Genomic DNA, 18,802 nt, shown 5'->3' with positions numbered 1-18,802 from the left:
CGCTTCTCTCAGGCTCCACTGTTGAGGCTTTTGTCCCAGCAAAGTCCCTGCTTCCCTGACATGAGAGCTGATGTTAACGGTCCTTGAGCCGAACAAGGCTTGGAACCTACTTCACTTAAGAAGAAATGACAACATACTTTCTGTGGGAGTAGAACTTTAAATACAAGTCCACACAAATGGCAGGATTTATGCAGACTCAGTGTTCAGCTGCGTTTCAAGTACAGCCTTTCCTCCTGGAATGGATTGGCTGGCAGAGCAGTGTGTAGGCATTTCAAGGCACCAGAGAACACAGATGAAGACAACAAACCTCCCTAAAACGGAATACACTTGCTAAAATTCTTCTGAAAGGAATCATTTCACATTCAGCCTCAAGTTTTCTATGCAAAGAACATTTAACAAACTGAGTCCTAGAAGAGAATTTATGCAAAGATTAAAAAGCAAATCAGTGTGAATGAGTAAATAAAATCAGGCATCAGCATCTCACCAACCTTCCCTGTAGCTCTGGGCAGCTGGGCCCGAGGGCTGCATTTCTGAACCGAGACTGGATCTCACTCACCACTGAGGGCTGAGGTCCTTGTCCTGGGCCCTTTCAGAGATCTTGGACACCAGGCCACTGCTATCTTCAGGTCCTGCCTCTGCACACGGTACCACAGGAGCCCTTGGCTCTGAGAGAACCAGCCAGAAGACCTCCTGAGAGAGGATGGCCCAGCTCAGGCCGAACCATGGACTGCTTGCCTGGGGAGGCCTCCGACCTGCCTGCAGGGCTGTCCTGGGCCTGCTCCAGAAGGTATAACTGGGAGGGGATTGGGGGCTGCCGTCTGCTACCCTGGGGAGTGGGACTTAGAGCTACATTTGCATAAGAATGTGAATTAGTCATTTGTCCACAGCAAAGACCAGTGGGGAAGACATCATGGGGATCTATAGCCCCCCAAGTTCCCTCTAGTTGCTGCCACCAAACCTGCTTCCAAGGGTCTTCTGAGGCTCTGGGTTCCAGTTAACCCCTGCCTCTCTGGTAGTGGTGCCTTGTCTATACCTACTCTTAGCTGTTGAATCCTACACTTCTGAAAAGGGAGACAAGAACGCTTCGATGGAGACCACATGTCCCCAGATTGCTGGTGTAGACATGCTAGTGTAGACTGTGACGCGTCTCCATTCAGGAGTGACTAACTTAAAAAGATAAGCATGCTTTGCCTTTGTGAAGATCCGGGTTAGACTTTTCTTCCCTTTTTGCCCACATCTGCCTGCAAGCCTAGGACAGGTCTCTTACCTCACTTCCTCTGGCCCCTAGAGCAGTGCGGGCCTACTTTCTAGGCATGAGGCAAGATTGCACCTCCTGGTCCCCTTGCAGTTGGGTGGTATCGTGTGACTAGCTCTGACCCACAAGCTGTGAGTGAAAGTGATGTGTGTCACTGCTGGGCCAGAGTACTTCACAGCAGGTATATGCGGTTGGTCCCAGGGGCCAAGCAGGGCCTGCAGGGGATGGGAGGAGGGAGCTTCGAGATGAAGCCAACAGCTTGGGGTGTCAGAGCCCAGAGGCCAGGCGCGGTCAGACGCTGCCAGGTCGTGCTGGCTGACTGGTGCCTGCCAGGGCTGGTGAGGGGCAGGGGCAGGGGCAGGGGCAGGGGCAGGGCAGCAGCTGTCAAGCTGGGAGGCTGGGGTGCTTAGCATCCATTCCCTGTGAGTCAGATGCTGCTTGGGGTATTTCACAGCAAGGGCCCAAGAATTTCTGGGGGCAGAGCCTTGCTTTCTAGGGGTGTATATTAGAGTGGGGGGGGGGGTACTCCTAGAAGGTATGGAGACAGGAAAGTGGTGGGTGGTGGGTGAAGCAAGCAGTGAGCAAGGGAGGGAGGTAAGATGGGGTGGCAGAGAGAGCTGAGAGTAGGCACGAGGAAGGCAGTGTCACTCAGGAGTCCTGCCTGCCAGCCTGTGCCCTTGATGGCCACAGTGAGCGCCAGATCCCAGATTACAGGCCAGGAGGAGACACCGGGGGAGGAGCAGCTGTGGAAAATGGGCTTGAGAAGAGGCTCCGATGCATGCACTTACAGTTCACCCCTAGTTGGTTCTGTTTAACTTAAGTGCTTAGAATGTCCAGTTAGCATCCCACCCATACCACGCAGACCTCAGAGCAGTGAGAGCCTGGCGTGTGCTGGCTGCACTCTGGAAGGACTGAGTGACCCCCTGGCTGTGACCCTCTGGCTGGCTGCGGGTCTGGGCAGCCACCCAGCTTGATGCTACCTGCACCACCCCCCACTGCTAGACAGAAGGTGCACAGGGTATCTCACCGGGCTTTCTGGTAGAGATTTGGAAAGAACATTTTCAGAACAGAGGTCAGCACCAATGTGAAAACAGTCTATGCAGTTTCAACCAGATTTGCTTTAAGAAACAGGTCCAACAGGAGGCCTAAGCGGCTTGATCCTCATCTCTCCCTCAGCCCTCTTCCCCCTGGTCCTGGGCCACCATCCTTCTTGTTCCCTTTCCTGCCCCTGGGACTGCTCTTTCTCCGAGCCCTTTGTTGTCCCCTCCTCCCTGGCCCACCCCTTAGGAGCTGGACCTTCCCCTGCCTCCTCTTTCTTCTCTTGGTTGATCTCTCATGGGTCACGTGTTCCCAGGTGATAGCCAGCCCAGGTGTCTCTCCTGACCTCTGACCCCATGAATTTAATTGACAGCTCTCTATCTTCCCCTAAAAGTTTATCATTTGTCTTCCCCTACTTACCCAACACCAGCTCTGTCTCCTGAGTGGTCCTAGGCCCCTGGACCTCCTCCATACCCGCCTCCTCTCACCAGCCCACGGTTCTGCCTCCCTAACCCCTTGCATCCATTCCCACGGCTACGCCCAGTTCAGGCCTCACCCTCTCCCACCTAGACGCTGTGACAGCCATCACCTGGTCCCCCTGCAGCTGGCCTCCCTCCTCTGATCCACATGGCAGCTGGTGGCATCTTTCTAAACTACACATTGGACCACACTGCTCCCCTGCTAAACTCTTCAGTGGCCCTTGCTGACCCCAGGAAGATGCACCTGGCAGGGAAGGACAGGAAAGGGGGGGCGAGGCCCAGCAGCCTGATTGCTCTGCGTCCCCGCCTACTTCTGAAGTCCTGGGGACCCTGACCTGCGCAATTTCCCCCGAAGCCCTTCTAGCCCTCCATGCCTTTGCTGAGGCGGTTTCCTTGCCACCATCATCTGTGCGAAGGGATGAGGCCTCAGCAGAGGCGCTCAGGGTTTGCAAGTCACAGTGATGGTCTCTTCACCAAACCCCAGCCAGTCTCCTCCTCTGTGGCCCCAGGGATAACTAGAGACCTTTGGCCCGCCTCAACTGAGCCATTTCTCTCTTGACATTGGTAGTTTCCATGCATTTATTGCATGTTTGCAGTCTGCACACCAGAAAGGTAACCAGCCTCCCATACTTTCAGATCTACCACACTAGACACAGAATTGAGAGAGAGAAGGCTTGAGCAATGTTGGCAAATTCCATACCTCAAAACAAAGGGAGGGAGGGCCTTATGTGTGTGGCCCTATAGGGTGTCTGCAGGACCAGGGACCCTGCCCACATGGTGACACCAGCAGCTTTGGAGCTCATCCACCCACTTGGACCTCCACTCCTGGGGAACTCAAGTTCTTTTTTCCCCTTGCAGGCACTCAGTATTTTATCCCATCACCTGTATGTTGGGCACAGAGTAGGCAGATAATAGGAACCCCTGATGACTGATTGACAAGCAACAGCCCTGCCCCCTGCAGACCTGGAGTCCAGCCAGGGCGGCTTCAGCAATCCAGCTCATCTGGGGCCACCTGTGGCCCGCTCAGGACCTCAAACTCATTCCCTCCCTCCCTTCCACACTCTCTCCCTGTGAGGTGGGACTACGAGCCAGTCCATGGCAGAGATATGAGGGAGACTAGAAATGAGCCTCAGAAAAGCAGAACTAACAGGTCCACTTCTTGGGACATCTGAGCAGTTGTTGCACAGAACACATCTCATAGAATGTGCTCTTGACACTGATGGTGCAGCTACACTGTACAACCACCCCAAGCAGATATTGTTGGCTCCATTTACAGATGAGAAAACTGAGACTCAGAAAAGTAAATGACAGTCCCCGAGAAGTGTAGCCTGGTCACCAGACCCCAATTTCCCTTTCCTCTCTGCATTTCTCACCAAAGTTTAATACACATGATATGCAAAATATGCAAATGAGCGCTGTCCAGTACCAAGCCCCACTACCTCCAGGACAAGTTCCCCACACTATCCCCCTTGTCTTGCTTGTTCTTCCCCCTCAGTTCCCACCAAACAAGATCCTCACCCTGTCTTTCCAGTCTCTGAAGCTTACATTTGTCACCCACCCCCACTGAGCCCTTAGTGAAGACCCTAATAATTTTCCTCCCTCCCTGTGGACTGCCGGCCTCATCCAGCTCCTCTTTTGTTTTTCCATCCAGTCACCTTCACCTTGGACCCCCAAATCTCCCTACTCCCAGCTTGGTGACCTCCCCAGAAACGGCGAAAACATCTAATTTGCCAATATTTGGGAGGAAGCAGGTTCTTATAATGGTCTTGCTGTCCTGGCTCCTGGACTGAAGTTCCCAACTGTCAGGGGGTCAGAAAATGTGTTTCTGGTTTCCACTTTTATTGTAGTAGTTTGAATTATTTCTCTGGGATGGATTCGAGACTAGAATTACGAGGTAAACTTTAAAGCTTCTGATACATATTGCCAAACTGCTTTTCGCCAAGGTTGTTTGAGAGTGCCTGTTTCACAGCATCCTTACTGTGAAATGCACTGGGTTTTAGCATTTAAAAAAATTTTTTTAAATAGTTTAATGGGTAATGATATCTGATTACAATTTCCAGGATATTTAAATTGTATTCCTTCATTATTGTGAAGTGCTGCCTCAATCCTTTTCCTACTTATTGAAGGAGTTCGAATTTTCTCCATAGATTTGGGTGTGTCAGACATACCCCCTCTGCAGGCATTGAACCACGTGAGGGTGGGTTCAGAATGGGACCAAACTGCTTGCTCCAGATTGCTTACCCCAGAGCTGTGTTTTCAAACTTTTTATCCAAGCAGCAGAACCTTTTCTCAAACAGTCTCACACAGTACCTCTTTATATAAAACATTAATAAGTAGCCTATGAGGGGAGGCCTGGAGCGCCCCCTCCCGTCCCCCTCCCCCTTCCAGAAGCTCCTCTCACCTGAGGAGGGGCCGCGGGGACCTTCTTGTCCTTCTGGCTGAAGAGGGAGCACTCCCTGCGTGAACTCAAGGACCTGAAAGTAGATGAGCGGTTCACAGAGGTGTCCGGACCTCCACAGTCACCGAACAGCGCAGTACAAGTGAGCCAGGTACAAAGACCGAGGGGCCGCACCCGCGCCGGAAGCACCGCCACACCCTCCACGTCGCCAAGGAGAGGGTGTGGGCCCCGCTGTCCCCACGAAGTTCAGCCAGAGGGGGTGGAAGCTGAGGTTTGTGGGACAGACCTAGACAGGCCCGGGGGATAGGAGGGTTGACAGGTGCGGAGGACTCCGTGGGTGGGAGGCATGAGGCTTCCACGTGGACGGCTGGACCCTGGCCAAGCCGGCGATGTGCAGGTGAGTGGCGGGGAGAGGCGAATTCGGAGCCCTGGCCGCGGGGTAGGGGTTTGATCTGATAGGCGAAGCTAGAACAATCGGAGTTCTCCGCAGGAGCTTTGTGTAATTCTCAGCCTCACAAAGACACCTGAGGGTGGGGGAGAGCTGAACCCAGACCCGGAAAGAGGGACAGTGGCTACTGGGACGGGGGTGGGGCACGGGGAGGAAGCCGCTTGGCCGCAGATAAGGAGTACACAGACCGGCAGAGGAAAGGCTCAGCGGGGACGCTTCGTGAACCCAATGGGGTCTTCGGAGCGGGGCGTTTGGGAGGGCGCTCGTGTGAGCGGAGACCTTTGGACACGAAGCCACCTGCTCCTCGCATTCCTTGTTGACCCATTCGGAGGATCGGCGGGCCCAGACACTCCCTAGTAGGGGTTCTTAGGCCCGGCTCACTCTCTGGCCCCGCCCCACCCTTCTAGCCCCGCCCCGGCCTCAGGTGTTGGATCCGCCCCGATTTCTGGTCGCGAGGCCCCTGGGCCTCAGGCACTACCTGGCCTCGACTCTCTCGGCCCCGCCTCCTGAAACCTGGCCCCAGGCAGCTCTCTGGCCGCGCCCCCTGGCCTCAGGCAAAGTCCTTGCTCTTTAGTCCCTCCTTCCAGTCCCAAGTCACGCCCCCGAATTTGCAGCCGAATCCCTGGCTTTTGGCTCGGCCTCTTGGATTTCGGCCCAGGAAGTTCAGCCAGCACCCGCGCAACCCTGCGCGGAGCTCGTTGGCTTTACACCTTTTCAAGCCAGTTCTGCTGCCCGGCCCAGAGCCCTCTTACCACCCTCACATCGCAGGCAAGGCAACTGTTACTCCCCAGGGCCCCTCGACCAGCCGCTGTCCTGTATATACACTTATTTTGCAAATCACCCAAACTGTTTCAGAAGAATCTGAAATTTGAGTCCCAAGCCCTCTGCCCTCAAGCCAAAGATGTTGCAGAGGAGCTGTAAGGAGTGTCTTCTCACTTGGGAAACAGTTGGCGCCCTCCTGATTAGAAATCCATTAGAAAACCTCCAGTGAGACAAGGGTTCTAGTCAGCTGAAAGGTCTTGGGCAAGTCATTTAACTTCTGAGCCTCAGATGCCCCCTCCCCCGTAACACTGGGGTTCCCTACAGGATCTTGGATGGCTACGGCCAGGACCAAGTGAGCACAGGTACTGGATGTTATCAGATCAGAGAGGGAAGAAGGAAGCCTGAGCCCCTAGGTCCTCGCTCTACATGCTCTACAGGAGGGGGCCCTTGTTTTTATGGACACCCTGGCTTATTTCCTCTGAGTTAAGCACTTGGCAGGCATCCCTCCCCACCCATGGCCTAGGGAGTCCAACCTGCCAAGACGTTAGAGGGTGTCCTGTCCCCTGTGCCTGGGACGCCTGCCTCCTCACCCTCAGTAAGCCACCTTCACCCTGCCCCTAGACCACAGGCTGGCAAACATCTGAAAGTGGACATAAAGGAGCCATCCCGACCTTTGCGGCTCTCAGCTCCCACCGCGCTCTCCCAGAGCAGTGAGGAGCTCACACCTCATCTCTCAATGAGAGATTTGCCAAGGAGGGTGTCTTTGTCCTCAGATATTCCCCAAACTATCCCCCGTAGGCTGCATAGTCTCTCCCCCCTCCCAGACTCTTCTGAAAAATCCCCTGTGTGTTTTTCCAAAATAAAATTAAATGACAGGATCTAACTATTTAGGGAGGGGTTCCTGATAGGAAATGGAATCTCTGCAACCTTGAGATTACAGGACTTTTCCTCTTCTCAAAAGAAAAGAAAAACATGTAAGATCATTGATATTCTGAGCCAGACCTTGTTTTGAAATACGCTCTCCTCTGTCCTTCAACAAACTACAGCCTTTCTCCCTCTTTGAAAATAAGACCACATCAAGTCAGGGATTAGAAATGGGAAAAATTCAATCAGAGCCTCCCTCTGCCAGTTATATATCTCAGTACGCTCCCAGGCGAGCAGAATCAGCTCCCACTATAACCCAGCTCAGCATCATCATTCAAAACGCACCAGTAGGAAATGGTGAAACAGAAGGACCTTTCATCCCGAGTGAGCGAGGCCTGCAGCACTGCTCTCCTAGCTCTGGAAGCTGGCGGTGTCTGGGGCCAGTGGAGCTGGGCCCTGTTGCTTAAATAGGCAGTGGGAGGGGGTGAGGGCGGGCATGGGGGGTGGGCATGGAAAGTGGGCTGTTTACCCAGCACAGCAAGGCAGTGTCCACCGAGCCAGCAGTGGTCCTAAACACGCGCCTGCCTGCTTATCCACCATGAGCCTCAAGCCCACAGGCCCCCAGACCACAGACCGTCACCTGGGATGACCCCTGATGGACGTGCAGCTCCAAGTGAGACCACATGCCCAGACGCACGGAGCTTTGTCCAGGTTCCTGGATGCCTCTACCTGTCCTGAGACACAGCCTGGAGAGCAGAACCAGCTGTGGAGTTGGACGGACCTGCTCCCTAGACCAGTAAGTAGTGGCCTCAAGCAGGGCATCTCACCAAGCCTCAGTTTCTACTTTCTTGAAATGAGGATAATAACACTGACTTTATAGGTCCAGAAATAATGTTTGCAAAGGGCCTAGCACCTAGAAGGTTGGTTTGTTTATCCACATGATGATGCTGGAGTCAGGTTACCTTCGACAAGGTTCAAGCCCAGAGAGGTTTGGTAACATACACAAAGTCGCACAGCCCTTCAGCTGAGTGTCAGGGTCAGACTTCATGCAGATCTGAGACTAAGTTGGGTTGGCAGAAACCCCTTGAGGTAAGGGTGGGGAGCAACTGCTGGCCTTGGGGAAAGGTCTTGACTGAACTCTGGTGAAGGAGTTACCCCTAGAACCCCAGCACCAAGGTAAGGGAAGAGGCATGGCTGGACAGGCAAGCTGAGCTGGCTAGTCTGTGCATTTGGTTGGGACCTTAGTGGGGGATGCAGAAGTATCCTAGAATAACTACTAGGAATGGCTGGTGAGAGGAGTTTGTTTCTTTCTACTTGTACAGAGCAGGTCTTGTTTAGGAGCATAACTGATGTGTGGTTAGAATACACGTGTGGTTAGAATTGCACGTTTTTTCCTGAGGTTTATCTTTACTCTCATGATGTCAGCTCTCTGGTCATTCTAATTTCAAAAGAACCTATCTCCCTTCATTTTGGCTTGCCAGATAATTTACCATTCAAAAATTGAACTAGCAAATGTTTATTTCTTTCCCTGAGAGTCAAACTTGAAAGGCACAGTGCGTATACTTTAGTTCTAGGCTGAGCTGTTTTTTCATCTCTGTAAACTTTTCTTGTATTGTTTCTTTCTAGATGTTTTCCTCATCATATGCCTCATCCCATCCATCTCTCTCTCTCCTATTTTTGGGCTGTGACCCCATTTCCCATTTTCCAGATCAGTTATTTGCACCTTTGTTTGTTTTCTGTGTCTCCATTTCTGGTTGGATGTTTTATTTTATCCTCAACATCACTGATTCCTTTGTTCTGTTGTTTCAATTAGGCAAACTACTACATCCAGATGTTTCTCCATTCTTTTACAGTCATGGAATTACAGTCATTTTTGTTGTTGTTGTTGTTCTGATCTGTTCCTGTTAGTAGTATTTTGGTCATTTATTTCTTTCAACGTAGTTATTACTCAGTTCACCTTACTTGCTCCTGAGGGTTTGCAGATTCCATCATCTAAAAACAAATTAATTGACATTCCTTGAGGGCCTACTGTGTTCAGACACTGCTGCTTAGTATCTAACACTGTGGTGCCTGCTTCCCTTCCAAGGATAACTCAGGAGAATTCTGCAGTTAGAGCTGCTTTGAGGGGGATTCTGATTAAGATTTATTCCATCTTGTTCTAAAAACAATTCAAGATGACTTAAACTGTGTTGTATGTACAATATAATACTTCTTTTTTTAAGCAGTGAGAGAATTAGGGCTAAGGGAAAATAAAGGTGGAAAAAACACGAAGTAGCCAAGCAGAGATGGGAAGATGGAGTGAGTGAGGGGAGGGTCTTGATTCTGAAGGTAGCCTCAAATGGGCACAAAGGAGATGTGCTTTATGACTGAAACCTGTCCTTTTGATTTTTGCTGGTGTTGACCCTTTGAGTTCTTACTTGAACGGCTGCAGCACAGAACGGGCCACATGGTGCAGCTCACTCTGCAGGCCCCCAGGGTGGGAAACGCTTTTGTGTTTTGTTCCCAATAGGGATGGAATTGAAAAGATACAAGAGGTGAGATACACTCATGATGTGGATGTGTGGGCAGCTGCCTGTAAACACTGGAACAGTTGCCTCCTGCTCGTCTTCCAAAAGTCAATATTGATTGAGCAACTAATTAGCTGTGTATTTCCTGTGCTCTGAATCAGATTGTTTCCCTGTTTTGGGGTGGCAGGTGTCATCTGGGTGAGAAGAAGTCTTCTTGGGGGGCTCTCTGTTCCCATAGAACACCAGAGTGGCCTCATTTCACACCTCTCAGGAAAGTTTTCCGAGTGACAGATTGATTGGTGTATGGGTGGTTACCAAAAAAGATTCTATTTTATTAGCTGTTTGTCTTGCAAAGTGAAATCATTTTTAAAAAAAAAAACTTTATCAAAATGTCATCGTCCGGGGGTTTAAGAACATGCCCTCTGGCTTTGAGGGAAGATTTGCAGATCCTACAGGTAAAGAGCTGTCATGTCAGGGTCTCACTCAAGCCCTTGAGTGATGAGCTCAGTCGTGGCCGCCAGCCTGAGCCTCTCTTGTGGTGGGGTGGAGGGCACCCAGGGCCAGCTGGGCACCAAATAATGTTGCCAGACCTCATCCTGGTGCCTGAAATGCCTTTTTTTTTTTTTTAATACATCCAGGGAGAATAAAAATTGAGAGATTCATGCACATGAATGCTCATGTATAGGTAATTTTGCTTTTCTGTTTGAGGAGGAAATAGAAAACATTCCACTTACTCATTTTTTTTTAGAGTAAAAACAAGGAAATATATTAAACAATTAAAAAGTATTTGGTTTCCTGGTGGGATGAATTGGGAGATTGGGATTGACGTATATACACTAAAACATATAAAATAGGTAACTAATAAGAACCTGCTGTATAAAAAAATAAATAAAATTAAAAAACTAAAAAAAAAAAAGGATTTGGTTTCCTATTGGTGGCACTTAAAGAAGAGAGAAAGACAGAGAGGAGATTGAAAGCAGTGGAGGGAAGGCAGGAGTCAGAGTCCTGTCTCCAGGGACCACCCTGCCCTCTCTGCTGCAGCTCCCTGCTCCCAGCCCTGGCAGGCCCTGCCCCTTCAGTCGGGTGGGCAGGCTCTGTCCTTGGCCTCTTCCTCACCCTCAACGTGTCCTGTCCAGAGCCAGTCCCTCCCAGCTCTGCGGTCCATTTCCAGTCCCTGCTGCCCCCCTTCTCTGGCTGTCATTTCCCCTCAGGCCTCCTCATTTCTTGCCCGCATGGTGGCACAGCCAGTAAGCCTGGGTGTGGCCCCTTCCATCATGCTCCGTGTCCAAGCCCGTGATCCCCACCACAAGCAGTCTGAGTTCATCCTGCCCTTGTCCAGCATCTCAGATCTCTCTCTGTGCACAGAACAAATCCTCCTACCTTGCCTGGCGTGGGGACCCTTGGTGATGGGCCCCCCCTCCTCAGCCTCACGTCTGCCTTTTTCTTCCTCCCAGTGATTCATTCTGATGGCCTCAACCTCTAGCTTTCCTCTTTCCTGGAACATGCCATGCTCTTTCACGCCTCCGTGCCTTTGCACATGCTGTCCCCTGTGTCTGGAACACCCTCCCCAGTCCATCTACCTGGCACCCAGCCTCTAAGGCTCAGCTCGGCAGCTGTCAAGCCCCTCCCTTCAATTGCACACCCACCGGGTTTTGTGCTGGCAGCCCAGAGCCCCCCGAGTGCAGAGCATGGAGCCCAGTCCCTGAGAGGCCCTCAAGGAACCTTGGTTGAATTAATAAAGTGGTTTCTAGCCAGACCAGAAAGTTAGTCACCAAAAGGTTCAGTTCCCTCTGTAAATACCAGTTGGCACAGCAGGAGCTGTGAGAAAACTGCTCCTAATTGTTTGAACTAGTGCATCCATTAGGCTGCCTTATATAAAGGGAGATAGGCAAACATGTAGCCTTAAATGTTAAAAGACCTGTGTGAACTCACGTGTGTTGGTGGTAGTGCTTGCAGCTGGCTGAGATCACTACCATCATCATCATAATCAACCTTTTCGGGGGCACCCGCTGCGTGCCAGAAACTGCGCTAAGCTAGGGATGTTGCATGCAGAACCTCTTGTTTAATTCTCTGAACAGCCTGGGAAGGTTTGGGTGTTATTGTTCCCACACTCGGAGAGGGAAACTGAGGCTCGGGGAGGGTAAGTGACTTGTCTGAGTCACACGGCTAGAGAGTGGCAGAGCCCAGACTCTGTGGGGAAGGCTTATCGATGGCCCCCTCCTGGCTAGGGTTTTGACCCTCCAGGGCTCCCTAATGCTCAGGAGGCACCCACAGACCAGGGAGGAACACCCCAGGGGTCTGGGAAGGCTTGTAGCCACCACTCTCCCCCCTCTCTGCTGCTGCCCTCCTGTCCCAGAGGGACTTGAGGTGGATGCTGCCACTATTTGTCCTTAGCACCAGAGTGTGGATTGGTCCAAGGGCTGTTGCTCTGGACAGAATGCTGGTGAGGCTTGGAAGGTATGAACCCGCAGGAACCGGGTAGAGCTGTTGCCGTGGGGCTGGGCAGGTGCTGTGAGGACATGCTGGCCAAGCTCATTGTCTCTCACCTGGTCCTTCAGCCTGGCCCCTACCATCTGTTCTCGCACAGAAGCCAAAGTGATCTTTCTGCGTGCAAACCTGATTGCCTTCCAAGCTTAAAACTCTTTCATTGCCCCCGGAATAAAATCCATGCCCTGAGCCCACCATCCTCTCACGTCTCACTCTTTGCCAGTCTTCTCCTCCTCTGCTTGTACCTCCAGAGCCCTTCTGCTTCCTCCATGGTCCTGGTCTCTCTCAGGCAGGGTCTTTCCTCGCGCTGTCCCCTCATGCTGGAATCCCCCTCCCTTGCCTGGCTGGCTGCTCCTCAGCTTCAGGTCTCAGCTGAAAAGTCGTCCTCAGGGTAGCCTTCCTGATCTCCCCGGCGGTCAGTATGAGGGCCTCCTGCAGGCAGCACCCGGTAGTCCCAGCCCTGCCTCAGAGGTGAGCTCTCGGGGGGCTAGGGGCTGGGACCTGGCCACCTGCATACAGACAGAGCCATGGGGACTGACGACCAGGAGGGACAACATACCCCAAATGTGACCCTCCAGAGGGAGGTGTCAAATCTGGTTCCAGGATGTTGGGGCCTCATACTGGGAGGGGAGCTGTCCAAGAGGCGGGCAGTGCCTGGAACGTGCAGGGCTGTGGCCACGTGGACCCCAAGCTGAAGCCACAGCTGTGGACGTCCATTCTCAAGGAAGGCAGGCGGAGGGAAAAAAGGGGTCAAGGACAGAACCTTGAGACGTATCCCATTTTTGGCTTGGTGAGGAAAGAGGAGCCAAAAAGAGCACTTGGGAAAAGGTGGAAGAATGCAGAAAAAAAAAAGTAGCTAAGATATAGCACTGTTTTTATTTAGGTCTCAGATAGTCTTACTTTTTTTCTGTTTCACTTAGAATAGCTGGAACAGGAGGGCCCTACGTGGCAGTCCCTGGGATGAGAACACCGTGTGTCAAGGCGGCTGCCGAATCCCTCTCTATTTTTACGTTCCTGACACTACCTCTTTGAGCCCCGAGGAGGCATCCTGGCCTGAGGTGGACCGAGCCGGCATCTCTGAGGCAGATGTGGCCAGCCCTCACCTCGTTCTCCAGAAACCACCAAAAAGTCAGGTATTCACTTCTCTTGACCAGAAATAAATGCATTAGACAAATGTTCTCAGGCAATCTTGAGGGATGTAAACATAAAATCACCCCATAAATTGTTTTCTTTCCCTGGTTCAAAGTTGGTTTTTTTGTTCGCATTACTTACATTAAAATTGGACAGTAATTAATGTTCTTAAAATAGAATGTCTGTATTCCCAAGTTTAGAAAGAAAAACCACCTAGGAAAGGAAAACGTGGACGCATGTGAAATGCCATTCCATTGGCCACGGAGGCTTTCACGAGCCTCAGCAGGGAGCCCTGCCCAGTGGGGTTTATGGCGGAGCAGCCCGTGTCTGCGGTCGCTTTCCACCCTGTCTCCCCCCAACCCCTCCGCCTGGCTCCAGGTCAAGGAAGCCTTTGACATCTATGGCCTGGAGCCCTGGGGGTTTGCCAACCTCTAATTACATTTCTTTTTTTAAATATTGATAAACAGTTCCTCTGTTGATTCAAACGTTTTTAAACACCGAGCCTGTAGCTGTTGGCTCAGAAAAAAGAGAACAGATCCCCCAGGCCTCCTTGGGCCGAGGAGCTTCTCCCTGAGCTTCCTCGGGCTCTTGGCCTCTCATTCAAATACTGAAGGAAGAAAACTGTCCCTCTGTGTGTGGGTGGGGGGAGGTCACTTCAGGATTCAAAATCAGGCCTGGCTGGGCTGAAGGGTGAGGCCTGGCTTGCCTAGATGGGGGCTTCTGGCCTCTCCTACTAGGTGGGCTCCTGCTCTGGGTTCAGGGTGGAGGTGCGGCGGGCAGTGGCGGTGGGTGAGGTGGGAGGGGCTACCATCCAGCTGCCACTTCCCCGTGGCCTGATGCTCCACTGCACATCTGTTACCACCTCGCTTCATTTATGAGGACTGGTCCCTGGTCTTCACAGGCTTTGGATGTAAACAGGACAACAGTGGTGGCCTCCGCCTTCCTTCCCCCCAGCACGGCTGCTATGTGGGATGGAGGGGAGTGGGAGTGGAGGGGACCTCTTCTAGTCCCGTGGGGTCCAGAAGAGCTAAGTGCCATCCATTCCATCTTGGGGACACCCACATACGAGGACCCTCCAGGCCCAGGCTCCCCCAGACGTAGCTGACTGCAATATGGGGGGAGGGTGGTGGTCCCCGTTCCTTCTGGGTGACTCAGAGCCCGGTCAGCTGCTTCTTGCCCAGACCGCCAGGTTCCCTGTCTTCACTGATTAGAGGACTTGGCCAGCTGCCAGGTATCGACATTGCTTCTGTAGTGCCCACGTCCAGAGAGGAGTGCCTGGTGACAAACACAGTCACATCAGTGACACCCATGATACCCCGAAGCCCTCGGCTCCATGGGGCTTACACTGAGTTCCTGACATCATCACACCTCCCCATTCTACACCATAGCAGGGTGGCTACTATTGTCGTTACCATTTTACAGATGAGACTGAGGCCCAGCGAAGTAAAGCGTGCTGCCCAAGATCACAGTGGAGGAGCTGGGATTTGAACCCAGGTCCATGTGATTCTGAAACCAGAGCTCTTCTCAATCTATCCTGTCACAGAGCCTCCTGGTCTCATTTTTTGCCTTTGGCAAGTGGCCTCTGGAAGGGGCCACCCTCAAACAGAAGGATCAGGGGTGATGTGTCCTGGGTCAAGGGCTTTATGGAGGTACTGGCAGCCATGGTGCTTCTTGTCCAGTCTTGCCCAGCTCTGCTTGGGTGTCCCCCTTAGTTGAGGGACCCGTTGGCATGACCCATTTGGGCTGCAATTTTAAGAGGCAATTATGGATCATCTTGGTGACCGTCCGGCCCTTCTGCTACATCCCAGGAAATGGACCTAACCCTGTTAGAGGGTAAATCAGATATAATCAGCTGCTAATTCAATGTAGTGGCTCTGTCAACATTTATCAAGATATAGAAGCTGGTCCAGTGAGTTAGACAACAGTGATGGTCGGATTAGACTCAGACAAGAAGGACCAACCAGTACTTTCTGACAGCATTAAGAAAAAATTAAGTGGAAGAGACAAACTTTTTCAGTACCATACATTATAGGTACACACAGTCATGTGTCCCAGACATAGATGGGGGCAACTTTCAGACTGGCCACGTGCACACCGCCAGCCTCATCCTGCCATGGTCACATCTTTCAAGTCCTGACAAAAGTTTCTAGACACCTGGAACACTGCCCTGTTCAAAACCGAAGCTGGGAGATCAACCAGTAAGTGCGGCTGGCCCTTCCTTCCCCTTCTGTGCCTGAGGATCATAAAACTCTCAGCCACTGAGCTCATGGACATGGAAAACTTCTGACCAGCTCTGAGTGGGAGAGAATTTCTCTTCTAACTGGTGATTTGGGAGTCATATAGGCCAAATAATAATCAGATTATTGGGGATTGTGATTGGATCTGTTACTTTCAGATTGGATTGAAACTTTTGTCCCCTCTTCCTTCTCGATTGCCAGCCCAGCTGACCAACAGAGATCCCAGACCCTTCTCTGCAAACTCATGGAGGTGGTGGCCACTAAGAGCCAACAATGTTTCGTAGACTCCTACCACAGTCTCCCTTCACTGCACGGGCCTGCCTTCCAGACCTCTCTGCAAGCTCCGACACGCCCTCACCCACACCAGGGCCAGCTAGTGACCTTCCTCTGGTCCATCAGGTCCCTCTTTTGGACCATTGCTTCTCCAGCTCCTCTCACAATTGGTAAGGTCTGACTCCTATAATAATTTCCTTATGCCATCATGCTTGCATGGTTCTGCCTCCCTGACTGAGCCCTGAGCGATACAGCACCCTCAGTTTGTCTCCCCCATAAAATGGGGGTGATGTGAGATATACCAGCCCCGGGAAGGGGACTGCATCCATGTGCTAAGGGCTGTGAGCCTGGGATTGATCCTGGCAGGTACATTTGTCATCATCTGAGGATAAGCTTTAGGCCAGAATCATGACTCAGTCGGGCTTTTCGTCTTGGCACCAGCGGTGGGAGCCCCACAGAGCAGGGTCCACGTGAGGTCAGCAGACACGTTTATGCTGGTGTTGGAAGGCGTGGGGTGTTCTTCTAATGGTCTGATTGGTTGTACAGCCTGGTGGGTACCGTGACTGAGAGTTTAAAGCAATGGCTGTTCAGAGCCTTTCCTGCTGGTATCTCAGTCCAGAACGCACCCCCAAGTTGGCATGTCATTCCCCTGGGAAGCCAGTGTGTGCTGAGTTAGGAGGCTTCCAGGAAGTTGTTGAGAAGGGCAAGAATGGCTCGTTGGGACTGAGGCCCACTCTGTTGACTTGCTGGTGAGGAGGCTTTGTTCCTGGATTGATAAGGAGCTAGTCTTGCCTCTTTTTTTTTTTTTTTTTAAAGACATTTACTTAGCTTTGCTCTTATTATTATTTGTAAATTTTTTGGTTGCGTTGGGTCTTTGTTGCTGCGTGTGGGCTTTCTCTAGTTGCAGCGAGCGGGGGCTACTCTTCATTGCGGTGCGCAGGCCTCTCATTGCGGTGCCCCTCTTGTTGTGCAGCACGGGCTCTAGGCCTGGGGGCTTCAGTAGTTGTGGCGCAGATAGTTGTGGCTCAAGGTCTCTAGAGCACAGGCTCAGTAACTGTGGCACACAGGCTTTGTTGCTCCGCGGCATGTGAGATTTTCCTGGACCAGGGCTCGAACCTGTGTCCCCTGCATTGGCAGGCGGATTCTTAACCAATGCGCCACCAGGGAAGCCCCAGGCTTGCCTCTTTGAGGCTGGAGAGGGATTTGTAGCGGCCGCATCAGGGTACTGCCTCCAGCAGGGTCTTTGCGCCTACAGAACACTCTGCTATCCACATGGCTCCCTCGTCCGCTTTATTCAGGGCACCCCCCCCCCACCTTGGCATAGCCTGTACCACCCCGTATAAAATAACGCCCTTTCCATCACCCTCTGTCCCCTTACCCGGCTCCATTTTTCTTTCCTGAATCACCACTTCACACAGTATGCATTTCTGTGTTGTCTTTCCTCCTCCACTAGGAAGTAAAGCCCACAAAGGCAGTGACTGTGTCTGTCTTGTTCCCTGCTGCTCCCGCAGAACAGCACCCGGCTCACAGCAGACACCAGTGCAAATTTGCTGCAGGTCAGAACTGAGCTCGGTGTAAAGAAAAGGGTCCTGACCTCACCTCTTCCTCTGTCTTCCTGCCCCTAACCTGAAGGAAGGCTACTTCTTGGTGTCAGGAAGGCTACTTTCATCAATTAGGTACCAAACACGAGTTCTCAACATCTGGGTATTTTTTTTTTTTTTAGTCTTTTTTAAAAAAAAAAAATAAATTATTTATTTTTGGCTGCGTTGGGTCTTCGTTGCGGCACGCGGGCTTTCTCTAGTTGCGTTGAGTGGGGGCTACTCTTCGTTGCGGTGCGCAGGCTTCTCATTGCGGTGGCTTCTCTTGTTGCAGAGCACGGGCTCTAGGCGCGCAGGCTTCAGTAGTTGTGGCACGCACGCTCTAGAGCACAGGCTCAGTAGTTGTGGCGCACGGGCTTAGCTGCTCCGCGGCATGTGGAATCTTCCCAGACCAGGGATCGAACCCGTGTCCCCTGCATTGGCAGGCGGATTCTTAACCGCTGCACCACCAGGGAAACCCCTAATCATTACTCTTGATCGTGGGATCTGTAACCATTTTGGAAGTGGATTTGATGTGATTAAATTCTTTCCTGGCTTAATCCTTTATGGAAAACAAAAGTTTTAAATGAAGTGAATTAGGATGGATTTGCTGATGTTTGATCGCCTGCAGGATAATTTACCCTGGCTCACTTCAACCCCGAGGCTTGGCCAGCACCCTGAAGGATACACCACTGGATCCACCTACAACGGAGGAGAGGAGATTCCCCTTTTTACAGAATGCCTGTGACTAAAGGGGCCAAGGCCCTCGAGGAGCTGTCAGAAAGCCTGTGCGCTTTATTCTGCCGGGAGCACCAGTCTGTGTTTTCTCCCGGAATCCCCGTGACCACAGCTTAGCAAACGCAAGGGTGGGTGTGCAGTGCTGGTAGACAAGGAGGGTCTGGTGGGAAACCTTTAGTAGCAGGACTGCAGAATGAGTCAGGGTCCCTCAGGGAGCAGGAGGGGAGTCACCTGTGTCCCTGGCCCACCTGTCACTGAGGCTCCAGCCCCCAGAGACTGTTTGTGGCCCAGTCCAGGGCAGAATCAGGGGCTATCACGACAGCCTGACACACTGTTTCTAAGAATAGAACATAGAAAAGAAAGCTTTCTGCCCAAATTGGAAACGAAAAGGCACTGGTACTTGGCGGGGCCACTCCAGTGACTTGGCACACTCTGTGGGAGACCTTGTTCTTGGCGACACCAGAAGTGGGGCAGCCTCTGTAACCCTAGTCACATGTGTCCGGACTTGCCAGGCCCTGTGGGCCAGGCTGGGGTAGACCCTGGCTCTTACCCAGACATTGGGTAACTCTTGGAAAATGGGATTTTCCTCTTCTGATAATTTGATTTTT

General features: G+C 51.9%; 2 protein-coding genes across 3 annotated transcripts in view; one reads left to right on the top strand and one right to left on the bottom strand.

Moving 5' to 3' along the window:
• The window catches only part of SMPD3 (sphingomyelin phosphodiesterase 3), an 83,471-nt gene that overhangs the window by 23,674 nt on the left and 40,995 nt on the right, over positions 1-18,802 (bottom strand). The gene's annotated exons all lie outside the window — the stretch shown is intronic.
• LOC309617530 (uncharacterized protein) overlaps positions 7,900-18,802 on the top strand; it is an 81,094-nt gene continuing 70,191 nt past the window's right edge. Inside the window, exons 1-3 of one of the 2 annotated variants that reach the window (XR_014238022.1) lie at positions 7,900-8,040; positions 13,159-13,371; positions 15,808-16,049. Coding sequence is in view for 1 of the 2 variants with exons in the window: in XM_082370003.1 (XP_082226129.1) it covers positions 13,325-13,371; positions 15,808-16,049 (289 nt within the window). In the remaining variant the exon portion in view is untranslated. The remainder of the gene's footprint in view (positions 8,041-13,158; positions 13,372-15,807; positions 16,050-18,802) is intronic. The other variant, XM_082370003.1, reaches the window with a different exon arrangement.

The sequence above is a fragment of the Balaenoptera borealis genome (assembly GCF_965194805.1).
Source record: "Balaenoptera borealis genome assembly, chromosome: 19".
NCBI lineage: Eukaryota > Metazoa > Chordata > Mammalia > Artiodactyla > Balaenopteridae > Balaenoptera > Balaenoptera borealis.
The sequence above is the reverse complement of the archived record's forward strand: the minus strand, read 5'-3'. Positions and strand labels throughout refer to the sequence as shown.